The sequence below is a fragment of the Rhinatrema bivittatum genome, chromosome 7 (assembly GCF_901001135.1).
Source record: "Rhinatrema bivittatum chromosome 7, aRhiBiv1.1, whole genome shotgun sequence".
Taxonomy (NCBI): domain Eukaryota; kingdom Metazoa; phylum Chordata; class Amphibia; order Gymnophiona; family Rhinatrematidae; genus Rhinatrema; species Rhinatrema bivittatum.
In genome coordinates, this window is record NC_042621.1 from 45,219,368 (window position 1) to 45,240,116 (window position 20,749).

At 47.6% G+C, this 20,749-nt stretch overlaps 1 protein-coding gene across 2 annotated transcripts in view; it reads left to right on the forward strand.

Annotated features, from left to right (window-relative positions):
- The window catches only part of PDF (peptide deformylase, mitochondrial), a 72,155-nt gene that overhangs the window by 26,084 nt on the left and 25,322 nt on the right, over window positions 1-20,749 (forward strand). For both annotated transcript variants that reach the window (XM_029608310.1, XM_029608311.1), the window contains one exon: window positions 628-1,238. In XM_029608310.1, the coding sequence (XP_029464170.1) occupies window positions 641-1,238 (598 nt within the window). In that variant the 5' untranslated portion in view covers window positions 628-640. The remainder of the gene's footprint in view (window positions 1-627; window positions 1,239-20,749) is intronic.

The following is a 20,749-nucleotide window of genomic DNA, read 5'->3' on the forward strand; positions in this document are numbered from 1 at the left end:
TTGGCTGCCGAATGATTGCATAATCCTCCTGTGTGCCTATGTGTTTCTGGGATTTCTGGTGTTACTCCAGTCCCTGGACTAGTGTTAGTACCTTCTTGTCTGAGCTCAGTGTTGCCTGTTGGCTGAGTATTGAAATGGTTATCTGTTTTTAATCAAGTTTTTTCGCTAGTCTGTCCATAGTTGCTTTTGAAGAGAAAACTGGTGGGCTGAGGTCACTGCAGGGGTGTATATATATCCTGTGACGTCAGTTTGCTCCATCTCCATCTGCTGGTGGGAGTGCATAACCCACTCGTTCTGGATTTATCTGATTGTTCTAAAGAAAAGGAAATTATTAGGCAAGTAGTAATTTCTCATTGCTTATTACCGGCAATAGTAGCGTGGGCTCCGTTTAGTGTTTGGATACTTGCTAAGTACTTGTAATCTGGATTGGCCACTGTTGGAAACAAGATGCTAGGCTTTATGGACCTTGGTCTGCCCCAGTATGGCAATTTCTTATGTTCTTAAACCCTTATGCTACTCTTGTCTGAAAGTCTCTGGAGGCTGCCACACAGGGGTTTAGACTAATGAGGCTGGGTGAATTGCTGCCTGCTGCTTGTCTTCACACTGTCTTTATTCCATCTTTGACAGGTTTTCTGCAGTCATGGCAGCTGGCAGGATTGGGAAACTCTTAGGCCAAAGGCTGTGTAAAGGACCGAAGCCAGGTTGCCTTGGACTGACTGTTGTGAGCCGCCCCAAGTGTTGCACTGGGACACCTGATGTCCCCTGCAGGATCTACAGTGGTACACCTCAGGAGAAGCAGCGCACCTATTGGAAGTACCTGAAGCGTAAAGTAATTGGGTCCCCAGTACCTCCCTACCAGCACATTTGTCAGGCTGGAGACCCTGTTCTTCGGTCCCTTGCCGCACCCGTGGAGCCCTCTCGTATCTTGGGGCCTGAGATACAGACTCTGATACAGACCTTGGTGACAGTGATGAGGGGCGCAGGCTGTGTAGGTCTCAGTGCTCCCCAGGTTGGGGTTCCATTGCAGGTGCTGGCCATGGAGTTCTCAGAGAGGATCTACAGGGAGAGTGCTGTGAGTGTGAGGGAGGGCCGAGAGATGACACCTTTCCCACTCACCATCTTCATTAACCCTGCCATACGCATCCTTGACTCTCACACACTCTCCTTCCCTGAAGGCTGTGAGAGCATCTCTGGCTTCTTGGCATGTGTTCCCAGGTACCGGGCTGTAGAGATCTCTGGTGAGTTCATGGAATTGGCTCTTTGCTAGGCACTTCTGAAATCTCATGTGTAGACTTGAACAGTACGAAAGTCCTTGTCTAGTAGTGCTACTAATAAGGCTCTGTGATGTCCCCTCCACTCTTTTCTCTTTGACTCTTAAGAATTTTGATTCACATCCAGATTTCATCAATATTTTTTCCACTCTAGCTCTACCAGTATGTAAAAACCACAAAAATACTGCAACTATACAAAAGAGGGGGAGACATAAACTAATCCAGTACTCTAAACCTGCCTGCACATCCCCATGTCCAACCTTTTAATTTGCCTCTTAGACTTCTATAGTTATTTATTTATTTCATGGATTTATAGTCCTCAATTTGCAGAGCATCAATGCAGATTACAACCGAAAAAAAGCCTTTGCAGTCAGGGATGAACAGATGACCGGGCATCGCTTGTGCATTAGAGAGAGCTGAGTTGTTATGCACAGGCAGTGTGGAGATGGAATGAGAATAATTTGGAAACATTGTGTAGGTTTGAAGAGGTGTTCAGTTTATGCCAAATATTGATACCTTGTGGAGTAAAATTGGGATTATAGAGTTTGGATCTCTTAACTTTTTTATGCTGAATGTTCTGTTCCTGCTTTAGGCTTTTCTGTAAGTAGAATGAAATTACTGAAACCAATCTAGAATCAAAATGAGTCTCTGCAAATGTGAGACCCAAGGAGAATAATTTTGAAAGCAGCTGGTTTACCTGCACTAATAGGCTTTTTGAAAATTATCCCCCTTCCGTGCGGTGAACGATGCATTGCAAAGGTGGTTCCACGGGTGGGATTATGTCAGTGGATGTGGTAACACAGACACACAGCAACTGCAGAAAAAAACAGGCATAAATCTCCATGGGTTCTGTTTTCTTAGAGGCAATAATCAAAGCAAAACCAGCTTTGATTATTGGCGAAAATCACATGGATAAAAAGTACCAGGAGGTGATTCCACCACCCTAGGCAGTTTGAGTATTGCCACCAAAATGGCTTCCTCTCCATTCAGTAGTTAGGAGTAGAGGTGTGTACCCCAAATAATATAGATAAGTAAGGTGTTGGGTATCACAAAACAAGACTGAATCACTGTAGAATATCCAGTCCAAAGTTTATTATGTAAAAATGTACCAAAGATATCACAATGCAATGAACAAACTTCATATTTCCAAAAGTTGCTAATGCAAAACCTGACCCCAACATAAGCACATTTCACCACAGGGCTGTCTGAAAGGGGAAAATAACAGTCTACAAAAATGAAAGAATAAATTATGAATATAAAGCAAAATATCGAGCGATTCCCATGTAGAAAAATTGAATAAAACATCAAAGTGTTAAAAGGCATATATACCCTTCCATGTATTGTCAGATAGGAGACGTGTATATAATAGAAACAATTTGAGTCACAAAAGGTGGCGGTAATGCAGTTATATCATGCATTTAACCAATTTTGATTGGTTCTTTCTCCAACTTTGTGTTTCTCATTGGTTCTCTTTTCTGGTTTTTTGATTGGTCCCCTCTCATCACATGCTTTTTTGACACTTCTTTTGTCTGTTTAAAACTTGCTCTTTTCGCCTCCTTTCCCCCCACCTCGCTTTCAAAGCTTCTATTCAGAAACTTTCTGTCCTTGTTTATTTGTTTCTTTATATTTCTTAACCCCCCTTTTTATGTTTTTATTTTTCTGTTCTTGCTGCAGTTTCATCTATTTCCCGTCGATAGCAGGGCTGAATTAGCCATGCTGTCATGGGAACTGTCAATCAGGCGCGGGAGGCGGAGCTTCAAAGTGATGTCGGAGCTTTGCTCTGAGGCTGTGCGTGAGTTCCCGCGCTGGAATCGACTCTCCTCAGTCTGTTTTTCCGCGCGCAGGATCGCACGCAGAGCTTCAGACCTCAGCTCTGAAGAGAGAAAAACTACAAGAAACATCCAAAGATGAAAGAACACGGTAGGAGAGATGGAGGACAGCCCTCGGGCATCAAACCGTGTCCCTGTGGCAAAGTCACCACTGTTATCAGTGTCTGGGCCCAGATCACCCGATACAGACTTGTCTGCTGTGCGGCAAAATGTCTCCCAGAGCGCGTCGTCAGCATCACGAAAAGATGACGCTCCACCCTCAGAGGCCAGATCTTCCCCAGGCCGCCCCGACACCCCCGCAGATGCGTCAAGCGTCGTCGTTGGAACCGGCGACATCCAAGTCGGGCACGGAGAGACGGAAAAGGCCCAAGCATGACAGGCCTCGAGGCCGAGACCAAAAATGTGCCGACCATCATGGTCATGACGCGTCAACGGCATCGGTGAGCCGTACAGTCAAGAAGCCCGCCCCGCAAACCGAGGCTTCGGTCAAGCCGCACGGCGCCCATGCGTTGTGAAGTGCCTTACTGGCGCAAACGCATGGCGCATCCTCATCGGTGCAGATGCAGGGCGCACCCTCATCGACGCCGAGACATGGCGCATCTTCATCTGTGCTGACGCACGGCGCCGCCGTATCGATGCCGACGCACGGCGCACCCAGTCCAGCAATACTCAATGCAGCGCCGATGCAGAAGTGAACCTCGAAGACGGCGCCCGTCGCGGAGAAGCATGATAAAAGGAAGCATGCGTCGGCGACACCGACGAAACGATCGACGCACCCGCGGTGCAAATCGACGCAGGAGCAAGTGAGAACACACAGGCCGTCTCCAATATGTCTCATCCCAGCGCCATCGACGCAGGCATCGATGCCGGGACTGAAAGCTGCTTACAGGATGATGCAGTCAGCAGAAAAACAACAAGGGGCGTCGACTAGTGCATATCCAAGCTGCTCCGGGTCGTCGTCCCAATCTGAGAGCAAGGCACGCCCACACGTTACATCGGTGTTCTCGGGATCCTCCTCACCATCCCTGCAAGTTTTCTCAGACCTCTCCTCCACGTCACATCACAGATCCACAGGAGATGTGCTCCAGGAGCCCCTCTCGAAAAAAACAAAAATTACCAAAGATCGCCTGGGCGACCCATAACCTCTCACCACCGCCAAGCTCAGACATCCTCAAAGCGGCGGTACCACCGGGACGCCCCTCGGCATTGCCTCGCCCTCCAATGCCTCCTCAAACAAAGGCTTTCTTTAGTTTGTCCATGCCTCTCTCAGGCTTCTATGAGATCATGCAAGCTTCCTTCCATATGCCTGGTTCCTCGCCGAGCGGGGATGGACAATCTCCACATCCCTCTACTCACAAGTCGCCCTCAAGATCCAGGTCACCATTTCCTCGGGCCCAATCCCTGCCGTCACCAGGGGTACCGCCCGCACCAGAACCCATCGTTCGACCAGTCTCTCCGGTGGTCCCTACAATGTCCTCGGATTCCTCCACGGGCTACCCCTCCGACCTGCGGAACCTTATTCCCCACCGGAGGACTTAACATGTCCAAAGTTTTTGGATAAGATGGGCAAGGCACTCAACATACAAATCCAAAAGGTGCCGGACCCATCCTTGGCCTCTTAAAGATTTTTGATCTACCATCAGAACCCACCGTGCTACCCACACATGAGGTACTCAATTCAGTTCTGGAAAAATCCTGGGAAACACCCTTCACACTCCCAGCGGTGTCTTGAAAGACTGACCTCAAATATAAGATGCAACCTTCCCTGTATTATGCTACCCCCCAATTACCGCATGCTTCCATTGTCGTGGAGTCCGCCATGGCTAGGGCCAAAAAAATCCAAACTTCACTCTGCAGCACCCCCGGGGAGGGACCTGCACTCCTTGGATGAGTTTGCGAAGCGAGCCTTCCAGTCTTCAATGCTGGCAGCCAGAATCAACCATCATCAATTTTATATAGTACAGTACATCTATGAGTTGATCCAACACGTAAAGGACATGTCCCACGTTTCGGAACCCCCTTCCGAAGACCCGGACCTAATCCGAGACATGGAGGAGGCCACCCGGCATCTCTTATGAACAGTTATGAGGGATTTGAAGCCTCCTCGCGCACCTCTGCAGAGTCCATCGCAGCACGACGTATGGCCTGGCTTCGAGCAAGTTCCATCAGGGACGACGTACACGATAAATTGGCTAACTTACCCTGTAAGGGAGACAATTTGTTTGGTACCAGATTCCAGGAGACCGTAGCTCAACTTAAGGAACAGTCAGTGGCAGTCCAATCGCTCACCGCCCCACAACCGTATTCCTCGACACGCAGATATTATGCTCCTCTTAGGAGGCAGAATTTCCAACCGAGAGCATACCGCCTGTATGCGTCATACAGACCTGCTCCTTATCAACCTCAGACTAGGCCACAGAACCAATCTTTGCAAATTTGAAGGGGTTGTCCCCGCCCACAAGCTCAACAGTCGGCGACCTCCAAAAAACTGGCCCAGTCTTTTAACTACACCATCAGAAAAGGTGTTAGCAGGGGGCATACAGGCTCACATCCAACATTGGCGGGACATCACGACGGATCAGTGGATGCTGGACATTGTTCGTCTCGGCTACTGGATCCCCTTTCCCTTCCTACCTCAGCTCCCTCACTTATCATTCAGAGGGACCAAGTCCAATTTCACCCTATTGGAAAGAGAAGTTTCCACCCTGTTACAGCAAAGGGCGATTCAACGCATTCCTCCATCTCATCAGAATACAGGGTTCTACTCCCCCTACTTCCTCATACCCAAGAAATCAGGGGATCTCCGGGACCTCAACAAATACATTGCCAAAGAAAAGTTCAAGATGATATCACTAAAAGCGATCTTATCTCTGATCCAACCCAATGCATGGATGTGTTCGATAGACCTCAAGGATGCATCACTCATATTTCAATGCATCCTTCCTCCTGGCAATACCTATCTTTCCAAGTCAACAGCCAGCACTTTCAATACAAGGTGCTCCCCTTTGGTTTCTCAACAGCACCCGTGTGTTCACCAAGTGCATGGCAGTGGTGGTGGCGTTTCTCAGACAGTAAGGCATAATCATATTCCCTTATCTCGACGATTGGCTAATTGTGGCTTCCACCCAAAGCACACTCTGCCAACACCTCCACGACACAATAACTTGCCTCAACAAATTGAATCTAGTAGTCAACTACCAGAAATCCCACCTGCAACCGTCTCAACGACTTCAATTCATAGGGGCCTGCCTGGACACGGTCAAACACAGAGTGCTCCTGCCACAGGACAGACGGTCCACCATGCGCCACCTTTTTCGATGTCTCAAGCTTACCCCATTCCCATTCACCCGTCAGGTATTAACCGTCCTGGGGCATATGGCAGCATTGATTCACACAGTGTCCAAAACACATCTCCATATGCTGCAGATTCAGTGGGATCTCAAGAGACAATGGAAACAACATTCACAACCGTTGACATACAAACTCCGCTTAATGAAGGGCATGGTCCAAGAACTAGACTGGTGGTTACAACGCTCAACATTCACCAGGGGCACCCCGTTTATCCTGCTCCCGCACAATGCAGTACTCACCATGGATACCTCCCGCAAAGGATGAGGAGCGCATCTCAACCACCTACAAACTTAAGGTCAATGGACCAGACAGGAGCAGTCCTACCAGATCAACTTCCTGGAACTACGAGCGATATGATACGCTCTCAGAACCTTTGTTGCTCACCTCCAAGGACACCGGTTAATGGCGTATACGGACAATCTAGTAGCCATGTTCTACATCAACAAACAAGGAGGATCGGGCTCTTGGATCCTATGCAAAGAGGCCCTCACCATCTTCAAGTGGGCCAACAGTCACTCCATTCAGTTACAAGCAACTTATCTACTTGGCATTGCCAACACTCAAGCGGACAAATTGAGTCGAGTGTTCCACCCACACGAATGGTCCCTCCATCACGATGTGGCGGAAACCCTCTTCCACAAGTGGGGAAGACCCTCGATAGACCTCTTCGCCACCGAATTCAACCGGAAGGTGGCCCGCTTTTGCTCCGTGTGGCCCAGTCCCTGCAGGGACGCCCAGGATGCTTTTCTCATACCATGGACAGAACCGCTGATGTATGCATTTCCACCAATACCGCTCATCACACGTACTCTACAAAAGTGCATGCAGGACGGGGCTCAACTAATTCTGGTGGCACCAGCATGGCCTCGACAGCCATGTTACACACACCTGCTGCAACTATCAGCAGACGCAGCGCTGCAGCTACCGCAACGCAAAGACCTCCTTTCCCAAGAGCAGGGAACTCTGCTCCACCCGCTCCACTCGTCCCTGCATCTAACAGCTTGGAGGTTGAACGGGTCTTTTTCTCTGAGCAAGGTTTCTCCATCACAGTCCAGGACATAATGTTAGAATCCCGGAAGCCATCCATCAGACGCAGTTATCAATTCAAATGGCAGAGATATGCGACATGGTGTGGCTCCAAAGGTTTAGACCCGCTCACCTGTGCACCTGACAAGTTATTAGACTATTTACACACCTTGTATGAACCCTGACCCTCAGTCAGGGTTCACCTAAGTGCCATTGCTGCCTTCCATAGACTCTATGAAGGCCAACCGATTTCACTACACCCGTCTATTTCTAGATTCATGCAAGGTCTAGTTCATCTTCGACTGCCAGTCTCCAAGCCTCCAGTACCCTGGAATCTCAATTTGGTTCTGGAACAACTAATGTTACCACCATTTGAGCCAATGGACTCGGCACATATTAAATACCTTGCTTGGAAAGTAGTATTCTTAACAGCGGTTACGTCGGCCCGATGTGTAAGTGAATTACAGGCCTTGGTACATTATAGCCCGTATCTCCAGTTTTACCACCACAAGGTTCTTCTACAAACTCATCCAACTTTTTTACCGAAAGTTATCTCCCAATTCCACCTCAACCAGACCATTGAGCTCCCTACGTTTTTACCAAAGCCTCATCGCAACGAACGGGAGAAATTACTGCACACCTTGGACTGTAAAAGAGCATTGGCATACTATAAGCAACGAACCAACTCGCAGACCAGACCTTCACAGCTCTTTGTCTCCTTCAACCCCAATGCTCCAGGTCTTTCAGTAGCCAAGCGTATGATCTCTAGCTGGATAACCCAGTGTATATAATTCTGTTACGAAAAGCGACAGTGCAAGTTGTCTTAGCCCACAGCATATCAAACACGTGCAGTGGCAACTTCCCTGGCTCACCTTCGACACGTAGCGCCACTGGACACCTGCAAGGCTGCCACGTGGGCATCTCTTCATACTTTCACTTCCCATTACTGTCTGGATCAACAGACCATGGAAGATGCTAAACTGGGAAGAATTCTTCTACAAGGGAGGTAACACTTGGAGAGACCTCTCGGTGAGAGAGGTTTTGGCCAGGACTTGTGCGCAGGGTTTGCCCCCTCAACGTCGCAGCTGGAGGAGATGATATTTCCTGGTTGTGGATCCGCCCCTGTGATGTCATCGTTGGGGGACGGACTTCCTGCTCTTTAAAATCAAGGCGGCTGCGCCGTTTGAATTGGAGGTAACACTTGGAGAGACCTCTCGGTGAGAGAGGTTTTGGCCGGGACTTGTGCGCAGAGTTTGCCCCCTCAACGTCGCAGCTGGAGGAGATATTATTTCCTGGTTGTGGATCCGCCCCTGTGATGTCATCGTTGGGGGACGGACTTCCCACTCTTTAAAATCAAGGCGGCTACGGCGCGCAGCCGTCGGCGTGCTGCCTAAGCCGCGCGCCCCTTCTGGAAAATGTTTTTCTCTGAATTTCTACCCATATCTTTATGGGTAGAAAGAGGAAAGCGAAAGTTTGGACTTCCTCCCCAGGGGTTTCTTTGAGGGGACCGATGGACCGACATGTTGAAAGAGGGGTAAGTCAAGCTACTCAAAGGAACATTTCGGATATTTCATTTTCTTCAGGATCCCCTGAAGCTCAAGGGCCACCGCAGTCGACTCAACTAAATTCGGAAGATCCCAATTCCACATCCCAAACTAGTGATTTTGGTTTGAGTGATTTAAAGTTATTACTGAATCAATAAAAGTAACATCAAATTTAGATATTGTTCTGGATCAGATGGACCCAGGCATGATGGAAACGGCTGGGGGATCCACTGCTCCAGAGAACATTACCTTACGGGATGTCTGGAAGGCATTAGATAATCTACAGAAAATAATGGCTAACTCTATTGAACAGAATAGAATTACCACTGTTGAATTTAAAAATGTTATAGAGAGGCAAAGTAATCGTTTATCACAGTTAGAAGAACAAAGTAAAAGTTTGTCTACTCAAATAGATGTGCTTAAGGAAGTAAATAATTCCTATATAAAGGATGGTTTAGTAATCCATAGACAGATGGAAAATCTTGAGAATCAAAATCGCGTTCGGAACCTGAGGTTATTAAATTTTCCAGAAACAAGATTAATATCTGCTATGGAATTACTTAAAAAGTATTTGGTTGAGGTACTGTCTATTATGTCAATTGATGAGGCCAGTATATCTAAAATATATTATGTTCCAAAATCTAGATTAAAGACCCAAGTGGGCTTAGAGGATATGGATATTGTTCAACATTCTCCTAATTTAACCTCATTCTTAGAAGCGTCTCAAGATGATATACCACAGAGATCTACTTTGCTAGTGACATTTTGCAGAGAGCGAGATAAGAATCAGGTATTATAAAAATACTTTGAAAAAAAGGATTACAATTTTTGTGGTCAACGTATTCAGATTTTTCCTGATGTGGCCAGGGCAACTCAAGCTAAGCGTAAACAATTTTTGACTTTGAAGTCCAGAGTGTTAGCCCTTGGGGCAACATTCTACTTAAAGTATCCATGCAAGTGCTCTGTGGTACATCAGAAAAATAATTTTATCTTTCAAGAACCCTCCCATTTAGAGTCTTTCCTAGTTGATAAGGAAATGGTTGAGAAATGAACTGCAAAAAATTATATTCTCTCCTTAATCTGTAAGATTGATTACAGTTTGCCTTTTATTATTCTTTGATAAACCTCCCGTAATGTGGACTAAATATGTCTATATGAGTGTGAATTATGTAAAAGTATTTGTTATATGATGATATGTTCATACAGCATATTTTCTTGTGGTTTTTTTACAATGTTAAATTGTTTAAAAAACTTAATAAAAATATAAATTATAAAAAAAAAAAAGAATTCTTCTACAAACCTTATCCACAGAGTAACTGAGTTGACTGTCACTCATTTTTTCATCACACTTTAAGGAAATTGGAGACTAATACATTTTCCTTCAGTGTGATGTGGAGCTTAGGACTCCCATGACAGCATGGCTAATTCAGTCCTGCTATCGACGGGAAAAAAGCAAGTTTGCTTACCGTAAACGGTGTTTCCGTAGATAGCAGGATAAATTAGCCATGCTGACCGCCTTACAACCACGCTTGCTTAATCACAGACTGAGGAGAGTCGATTCCAGCGCAGGAACTCACGCGCAGCCTCAGAGCAAAGCTCTGACATCACTTTGAAGCTCCGCCTCCCGGGCCTGATTGACAGTTCCCATGACAACATGGCTAATTCATCCTGCTATCTACGGAAACACCGTTTACGGTAAGCAAACTCGCTTTTATTCTGTTTTCTGTTACAGATGATATCCGAATTACCGCCACCTTTTGTGATTCAAATTGTCTCTATTACACACACGTCTCCTATCTGACAATACAGGGAAGTGTATATATGCCTTTTAACACTTTGATGTTTTATTCAATTTTTCTATATGGGATCACGCCTTATTTTGTCTTATTTCCACTATTTATTCTTTCATTTTGTAGATGGTTGCTTCCCCCTCTTGAGACAGCCCTGTGGTGAAACATGGCTCATGTCGGGAACAGGTTTTGCGTTAGCAATCTGTAGAAATTTGGACTTTGCTCATTATTTATTTATTTATTTATTTATTTATTTATAGATTTTTCTATACCGGGGTACGTAAATAACATCACCTCGGTTTACATTCAAACAGTAATTCAGCATTGCGCTTTACAATATAACAAGGAAACTAAACGAAAAACAATACAGTATATAACTTTATATTAATAGAATATCAGCAATATATGAGAGATTGTGGCAGTTAGGAAGAGTAGTTGAGGATTCAGATCATTGATAGTAGGCTTTTTTAAATAGCCAGGTTTTAAGGTTTTGTTTAAATTTTTTGTAACAGAGTTCCTGGCGTAATTCAGAGGGCATGGTGTTCCATATTGTTGATCCAGCAATGATGAAAGATCGATCTTTTGTGCTAGAGAGTTTAGTCAGATTGGGTGCTGGGATATTTAGTTTGGCTAAATTCTGGAATCTCGTTGGGCGGGAAGACGTTTTGAATTGTAGTTCATCTGTAAACCAGAGCATTTCTCTGTTTTGAATGGCTTTGTGTATCAGCGACATAGATTTATAAATTATCCTGTAAGCCACAGGTAGCCAGTGCAAAGACTGAAGAGCTGGAGTGATGTGATCATGGCGGCTTGTGTCGGTGATAATGCGGGCAGCTGCATTTTGCAGCATTTGCAAAGGTTGAATGGTGGCTTTGGGTAGACCCAGTAACAGAGCATTGCAGTAATCAATCTTTGATAAAATAGTTGCTTGTAAAACTGTGCGGAAATCATATTGGTATAATAGAGATTTAATCCGTTTAAGCGTAAATAGCTTAAAGAAACCATTTTTTACCGTATCCGCGATGAATTTTTTAAATGTGAGATTGCTGTCAATGATGATACCAAGGCTGCGTACTTGTTGTGAAATAGTGGAGTTGTTTTGAGCAATATCAGAGTTGATCAGTATTGTATTTTTTGGAGGTGAAATTATGATAAGTTCAGTTTTATTGGTATTTATAGCCAATTGGTTGTCTGTGAGGATAGTTTTAATTTCTAATAAAGCTACCTTCCAGGTATTCAGTGCATTTGTGATTGTGCTGGTTATAGGTATGAGTATTTGAACATCATCTGCGTAGATGAAGTGTTGAAGACCCAATTTAGAGAGTAGCTGGCATAGCGGTGTAAGGTAAACATTGAACAATGTGGAGGAGAGAGAAGATCCTTGGGGGACTCCTTGAGAGAGGTTTCTTGGCTTGGATTCACTTCGTCCACATCTAAAGCTATATGTTCTATTGCTCAGGAATGACTGAAACCATAGTAAAGCCGATCCCGAGATACCTATTTCAGAAAGACGGGTAATAAGAGTGTTGTGGTTTACCGTGTCGAAAGCCGCTGATATATCAAGAAGGGCGATGAGGTATGATTTGCAAGCATCTAAAGCTTTTAGTAGCACCTCAGAAAGAGATATCAAAAGTGTTTCCGTGCTGTGGTACTTTCTGAACCCATATTGAGATGGAAAGAGTATTTGATGATCATCTAAATAATCAGATAGTTGTTTGTTGATGACTCTTTCCATAATCTTTGAGAGGAAGGGAAGGTTTGATACTGGACGAAAGTTTGCTGGATCAGATGAATCTAGGTTAGATTTTTTTATCATTGGAGTAATGATAGCATGTTTAAGTATAGAAGGAACTATGCCTGTGGTGATGGATTTGTTAAGAATCTTTGCAATAGGTTTTGCTATTGTAGAACGTATTGTGAGAAGAGTCTTAGTAGGTAATATGTCGGTGGGGTGGAAAGCTGGTTTCATTTTCTTTAGAATTGACTCAACTTCAATACCAGTAGTAATCTCAAGATTAGATAGCTTTGTTTCAAATTTATCTTGAGTGGCTGATGTAGCTTGGTTGGTGTGTAAAGGAGCAGGAAATGAATTAAATCGCGTTAAAATAGAATGTATTTTGTTATAAAAGAATGTAGCTAGTTCCTCACATTTTGAATCATCATTGTTGTTTAGATTGTTGTGAGTTGGAGCAGTAACAAGGCTTTTGACATATTGGAAAAGTGCTTGAGGGTTGAATTGATATTGATGAATTCTGGAAGCATAAAAATCTTTTTTTGTTTTGTCGGTGGCTTGGCGATATTTGTGTAGTAATGATTTGAATTTTAATAAAGTCGTGGAATTTTGGTTTCTGCGCCATTCTTTTTCTGTCTTACGTAGCTCCGTTTTCATAGCTTTAAGTTCGGGAGTATACCAAGGTTTTTTCCTTATTATTTTTTCGGAATTGATTTCCTTGGATTGAATAGGACAGAGTTTCTCTGCTATGTTACTAGTAATTTTAAACCAAGAAGAGGTAGCTGTTTCAGCGTCTGTGAGATCTAAATTTTTGAGATCTTCTGATATCACATTATTAATTTCATCTGTTTGACCTTGTTTTCGGAAGTAGATGGTTTTTTTGCTGTGAACATTAGATGGTAATTGTTTTATTGTACAGCAGGTGTCTATCCGAAAGTGGTCCGACCAAGGAATGGGAGTGCAGAGGGGAGGTTTTGTATCAATATGGGAGTTAGTAAACATGACATCAAGGGTATGACCAGCTTTATGAGTCGGGTTAGTCACAGCTTGTTGAAAGCCTAGAGCATTAAGAGAGGTCAGTAAAGTTTCACAGGCTGGGGTTAGAGGGATGCGATCAAAGTGTAGGTTCAAATCCCCCAGAATAATTGTTGGGAGGTGAATATCAAGGTTTTTGATAATAAATTCAGTTAGTAGAGATGGGTTATTCTCAAGTATGCTGGGGGGGGAGTAGATCAGGCAGATTTGAAGATCCTTAGATTTGAAAAGGCCAGTCTCCATTTTGGAGGAAGGGGAAGTAGTTTGAACTGTAAGGTTAAATTTCTTTTTGGCAGCCAGGAGAATACCTCCACCTTTCTTTTTGATCCTTGGAATGGAGAAAACATTGTAAGTGTCAGTGGGAAGTTGATTTATTATGGCTGTGTCAGTGTCTTTTAGCCATGATTCAGTGATCGCACATATATCTGGCTTTTCATCTGTGAGGATATCGTTTAGTAGGGTGATCTTTTTTAGAAGAGATTGTGTATTTAATAGAAGGATGGAGAAAGTTATTAGACCTAACATTTGAGTGATAGGTGCTACCATAATAGGTGTTAATGTTCTGGTTAATGAGGAGTGTTGGAGAAATCTAGCCGGTTTATAATTCACGTTGAAGTGTTTGATAGTGGGAATGTGGCGAGATAACATTTCTGATTGGTGCATTATTTAATGGTACTGAGTGAATAGGCGAGAAGTAGGGGCAAGCTCTTTTATTGCTGTAGGTCCAGAAATTGAAAGACTTTAGACGAGCAGGAAGTCTTTGATAGCAGCGTGGTCAGATAAGGAAAGCCACTGGAGAAAGGAGGAGAAGAAAAAATAGGAGTCAGTAGGTTAGGGATTTGGGTCAAAGTGAAGCTTGCTGGAGTGTGTCTGTGGTTGAGAGAGGTCTGAGTGAAGCTTGCTGGAGTGTGTCTGTGGTTGAGAGAGGTCCGAGTGAAGCTTGCTGGAGTGTGTTGTGATACCTTTTGGTATACTTTTTAAATAAACTTTAGACTGGATCTTCTACGGTGATTCTATCTTGTGTTGCGATACCCTTCACCTTACTTATCTTCCTCTGCATTCAGGCAGGCCAGTCTACACAAGTGGGTTATGCACTTCAACCAGCAGATGGAGATGGAGACTAACTGACTCACTGACACTTCATATAGTACTGCACTGACATCAGCCTGCCAGTATTCTCAGTTTCCAGTAATGATGGAAAAGATTTCCATGCTGGATGCTGAGGCCTGACTAGGTGGGCAGCTTCTGAGGTAACAGATGGATTCTTCCTCCCTCAGTTGAGCATAGCTCTTGGCGGTTTTTAGCTTGCAAAGATGTAAAATTTGCTGACAGAAGAGATGGCTCCTGAGGTGATAGACTTGTGCTTCCCCCCTCCCTCAGTGGAGCAGGTAGGAACAAGGGACTTCCAGAAGGTTCTGACTCCTTTGGACCTTCTTCATTTGTTTTCCCCTTCTTCCACCCCCGCCCCATCCCCTCCTTACTACTCCTGCTCTCTCTTTGGGTTTGGGTACCTATGTGTGATAAAGTTAAAAAAAAAAAAATGGAGCCATTGCTTGTGTAGTTGTACTTGCTGAACAGCTGAGGACTGTAGCATGTTGAAGGTTGGGTTTAGGTGTGTGAGGGATGCTACACACAGACTGTGCCTGACATAGCCTGGGTGAGCCTCAGGAACGTGATTATCTGCAGGAGGGAGTACCTAGGCAGGCTTAGGTGACAGGTTTTCAACTGGTGCTGAATGGAGTGTTCAGGGAACAGCTCTTGGCGGGGGACTTTCTTGCTGGTGCCCACTGTTATTCAGTGAAATGAGAACCCCTGGGATCCTCTGGAGTGTATGAAAATGGGGTCAGTCGCACCGCTGTTTCCTGCCGCGGGAACAGAAGCCCAGAAAGAACAGCAGTCATCTTCAAGTTGCTAGATTTTAATATCCCGAGGAACCGCGCCAACAGACAGGCAGGGAAGGCGCTCTGTCAGGCAGGTCTATTGTTTGCCCACCAACTTCCAAGAAGTGCATGGCAGCCATGTGCAATGGCGGCAGATAACAGTTCTCATCTTCTGTTGTGAGTTAAGTCACACTCCTAATTTGAGAGCTGTGCTGGACCTGCCCTTTTTTCAGTGCAGCAGCCATCCCTCTCTACCTCCTTGCTACATAGACAGCAATGTTTTTAGCCTGAAGGAAGTGTCCCCTTTTTTTCTTCTGAAATCTCCATTAGGACGAAACAGCGGGGTGGTATGTTTTGTCAGGAGTTAGTATTTTGAGATGGGGTCTGCCGCACTGTGCCTGCCACTAGCGGTTTGAATAGGTGGGAATGGTGGCCATGTTTGTATGTGGGAGAGCAAGAGGCCTCCTCTATTTGGCCTGTGGATGTGGTTTGGCGTGGGCGGTATCTGCCATCCTGTTATGGTTTTGAGGTGTTGGAGTGGATTCTTGGGTACTGCGGTGATGGCCACTCCCACAGGCAGGAGCTCCGTGAGGAACTACAGTACTAGGCTAGACTCGAGACATGCAAACACAGAAGATTTGTCTTTATTATACAGCTGGATGATACCACCAGAGGTAGCAGTAGTGAGGTGATCCAGTAGAAGCAGTCCAGGGGCCCTCTGCAGAGGGGACCCATCCACAATGGTAGATGTTAGCAGCACACGGTAGTATAGAGAGTTCCGGATGCAGGTTCTCAGTGCTGAGCTGTAGATGATACAGACTGACAAATGTTAGATTACTCACTACGTTGGTAGCTGTATAGATGGAGATCCCAGCAGGCAGAAGTAGTTGGATTGCAGGCACCAAGGCAGGGAGAGCAGGCCCTCAAGGAGCGAGTACCTGGTATCCCAGATAGACACCTGAAAGAAAGCAAAGGGCCGCCGAGGAACGGGTACCCAGGTTAGATGAAATACCCTGAAGGCCAGAGAGAGCTTCCAGCGGCAGCACGGAACATAAGAACATAAGAAATTGCCATGCTGGGTCAGACCAAGGGTCCATCAAGCCCAGCATCCTGTTTCCAACAGAGGCCAAACCAGGCCACAAGAACCTGGCAATTACCCAAACACTAAGAAGATCCCATGCCACTGATGCAATTAATAGCAGTGGCTATTCCCTAAATAAATTTGATTAATAGCCGTTAATGGACTTCTCCTCCAAGAACTTATCCAAACCTTTTTTGAACCCAGCTACACTAACTGCACTAACCACATCCTCTTGCAACAAATTCCAGAGCTTTATTGTGGTTGAGTGAAATAGAATTTTCTCCGATTAGTCTTAAATGCTTAGCTTACTTGCTAACTTCATGGAATGCCCCCTAGTCCTTCTATTATTCGAAAGTGTAAATAACCGTTCCCTGTACGTACCAGGATCAGTCCAGGACACCTGGGTTGTGACTCCGCACCAGTAGATGGAGACAGACTAAAACTTGTGGGCGGAGCATATATGCCCCTGTGCCAGTCACAGCCCCTCAGTCTTACTCTGTCTCCAGTAGGTGGTGCAGGTCTGGTCACAGCCCTGTCGGGCCTGATTCTGGTTTTGTTGTCAGGTTCGCTTTTGGTTTTTATTTGCTATTAGCCTATTTGGGTTTTTTTCTGCAAATTGGGGCTTTGTTTATTTTTGTTTAGTTTACTCCCGGTTGCCCTGCCTCCCTGGGGAGTTGAGAGGTCCTGAGGGGACTACCCTCCCCAGGTTGAGGCCGCTGCTAGGGTCGAGGACCCGGCTGGTCTAGTAGCAGCGTCAGGGGTGACACCGGGGAGCCCGGTTCACTCACCCCTGCAGGACATAGGGCTCTTCAGTACCAGGGACAGCGTTTTTTTCTGTTAAAAAAAAAAAAAAGTGTTTTATTTTTATTTTCTGTCGGCTCTCCGTTTCCTGGCGTTGCGCTCCGTTCCGTTCGAGGGGGGGGCTTCGTCGGCAGGGGGGAGGTCGCCGTTTTTTTCAGCGTCCCTCATTGTTTTTCGGCGCTTTCTTTTCCTTCCCGCGGTTTTTGCTATGCCGCGCGGCTCGCAGTGCAGGGCCTGCGGCTCGGCGCGCGCGCGTCTCTCCCGGGACGGCCTTTGCTCAGCCTGCATCCGGGGGACGAGGGATCATCGGGGGCACCTCGGGGGACCCGTTCCCGGGTGGCACGATCGCCGTCGCAGGTAGTCTCGCGCGAGACGGTGGGGGCCTCGGTCTTGCCCCCTGAGCTATCCCCGCAGCGGGGTGCGGCGGGGGAGGACCCCTCGGAGGGGCCCCGGTCCCGGGGGACTTTGGAAAACGATTCCTCGGATTCAGGCGAGTTCTCAGAGGATTTGGCGCTTTTGCTGCGCAAGGTGCTCCGATATAGGCGAAGCAAGCGCAGCCGGGGGGACGCCTCACGCGCGTGGGTCCACCGGTCCCCGCCGAAGAAGAAGCCGGCCAGGAGGGCGTCGAAGGTCACCCAGGGCGCAGACCGGAGCAAGCGGGTGCCGCAGGACTCGGAGTCCGAAGAATCCGCCGGGGCGGACACAGAGGCCTCTGAGGAGCCCCTGCCGGGGGCCGGGACGGCAGCGTCAGATGGCTCCGCGCAGCCCAGTACAGGGAAAGGAGCACAGGCCGTTGACGGGGATGACCCCAAGGTGGTGCGTTTGTTCCGTAGGGAGGAACTGTCGCCGCTTATCCCGGCCATTCTCCAGGAGCTGGGGATTGAAGCCCCTCCGGTGGTGGTCCGCCAGGAGGCAAATATGGATCCCGTTCTGCTCGGGCTCACAGGGCCGGCGGTCGCTTTTCCTTTTCATTTTTCGGCCACGGATATCCTCTTCAAGGAATGGGATACTCCGGAGTTGGGTCTGAAGGTCAGCAAAGCTATGGACAAGCTTTACCCTTTGCCGGAGGACGCGCTGGAGCTCCTCCGGCTTCCAAAGGTGGATTCGGCGGTGTCCGCTGTCACGAAGAGGTCTACCATCCCGGTCACGGGAGCAACAGCCCTCCGGGATATTCAAGACCGGAAGTTGGAGGTTCAACTCAAAAAGATTTTCGAGGTTTCTGCCCTAGGAGTGCGGGCTGCCATTTGCACGAATTTTGCTATGCGGGCTAGTCTGCGCTGGGCTCAAGTCCTTCAGGCGAATGCGGATCTCTCTGCAGAGGAGGCTTCTCAAGCAGACAGGTTGGAGGCGGCCATTGCCTATGGGGCTGATGCTCTCCATGATCTTTTGCGCACCTCAGCTCGCTCCATGGTGGCAGCGGTGTCGGCGCGGCGTCTTCTTTGGCTGCGCAACTGGGCAGCGGATGGCTCTTCCAAGGCTCACCTCGGGGCATTGCCATTTAAGGGGAAATTGCTATTCGGCAAGGAGTTAGACGATTTGATGGTTTCCCTGGGTGAGAATCGAGCGTTTAAACTTCCGGAGGATAGGGCCCGGCCGCGATCTTCCTTCTCAGGAAGAGCCCGGTTCCGGGGGCCCAGGAAGTCCAGACCGCAAAGATCCTCTGGACCCGCGTATAGACCGTCCTCCTCGCGGAATGCTCAGTGGCAGCAGTCCTTTCGGGGCAAACGTTTTGGCCAGCAAGGAGGGGCTCCGTCTGGTGCGGGGTCCAAGCCTTCACAATGAAGTTCGGCCGGCCCATCCCTCCTCGCGTCCTCGACACGTTGTTCCAAACCTGGGGGCGCGTCTCTCCTTCTTCCTAGAGGAATGGGCCAGCATGACGTCGGATCAGTGGGTCCTCGATGTGATAAGACACGGCTACGAGTTAGATTTTGCTCGCATCCCAGCGGACAAATTTCTGGTCTCACCCTGCAAGGATCCCAAGAAGAAGGCGGCGGTTCTAGACACCATCAAAAGACTAGAAAGCTTGGGAGCCATCTCTCCGGTTCCAGCCGATCAGTACGGCAAGGGCCGTTACTCCATTTACTTCATAGTCCCCAAGAAAGACGGCTCTTTCCTCCCCATTCTGGATCTGAAGGGAGTCAACAGATGCCTTCGGGTTCCTCATTTCAAGATGGAAACCATTCGTTCCGTGATCACGTCAGTGCGCCCCGGCGAATTCCTGGCGTCCCTAGATCTCACAGAGGCATACCTTCATGTGGGCATCCATCCAGCGTATCAGCGGTTCCTGCGGTTTTGCATTCTGGGCAGGCACTTCCAGTTCCGGGCGCTCCCGTTCGGCCTGGTGACAGCGCCTCGGACATTCACGAAAGTGATGGTGGTCGTAGCGGCGCAGTTGCGGCAGGAAGGCCTGCTGGTTCACCCTTACCTTGACGATTGGCTGATCCGGGCGAAGTCTCAGAGTCTGTGTCGGCAGGCGGTGGCCAGGGTGTTACAGCTCTTGCAGTCCCTGGGCTGGGTGGTAAACTACAACAAGAGTCATCTCGAACCTTCTCAGTCCTTGGAGTATCTTGGAGCCCTTTTCGACACGAAACGAGGCAAGGTGATTCTCTCTCAGGAACGAATATGCAAACTGCAGTCTCAGGTATTACGTCTTCTGTCGCTACACTGGCCACGAGTCTGCGATTACCTGACGGTTCTGGGATCTATGGCATCCATGCTGGCGTTAGTCCCTTGGGCGTTCGCTCATCTACGGCCGCTGCAGTCCTCAATGCTTTCCCGCTGGTAACCGGTTTCAGAGGAGTTCTATCTACCTCTACCTCTCGAGGGGAAGGCGCGATCCAGCCTGAGCTGGTGGCTGGATTCCACACATCTCTCCTGTGGCGTGTCCCTTATGGTGCCCGACTGGACGTGGTGACCACGGATGCCAGTCTTTCCGGCTGGGGGGCAGTGTGCCAGGGGAAGTCGGTTCAGGGTCTGTGGTCAGAGTCGCAGACCCGATGGTCTATCAACCGGCTGGAAACCAGAGCGGTCCTTCTGGCGCTGCATGCCTTTCTACCCCTAGTACGCGGACGGGCGGTCCGGGTATTGTCGGACAACGCTACCACCGTGGCTTACATCAATCGCCAGGGCGGGACAAGAAGTCCTCTAGTGGCGGAGAAGGCGCGGCTCTTGATGCTCTGGGCAGAGCGGCATCTCAGCCATCTCGCTGCGTCCCACATCGCAGGAGTTGACAACGTACAGGCGGATTTTCTGAGCCGTCACCGCCTGGATCCCGGAGAGTGGGAGCTGGCGGACGAGGCGTTTCTCTTCATCTGCAAGACTTGGGGAACGCCCCACATGGATCTGATGGCCACGTGGCACAACGCAAAGGCTCCGAGATTTTACAGTCGACGTCGCGAAAGGGGCGCAG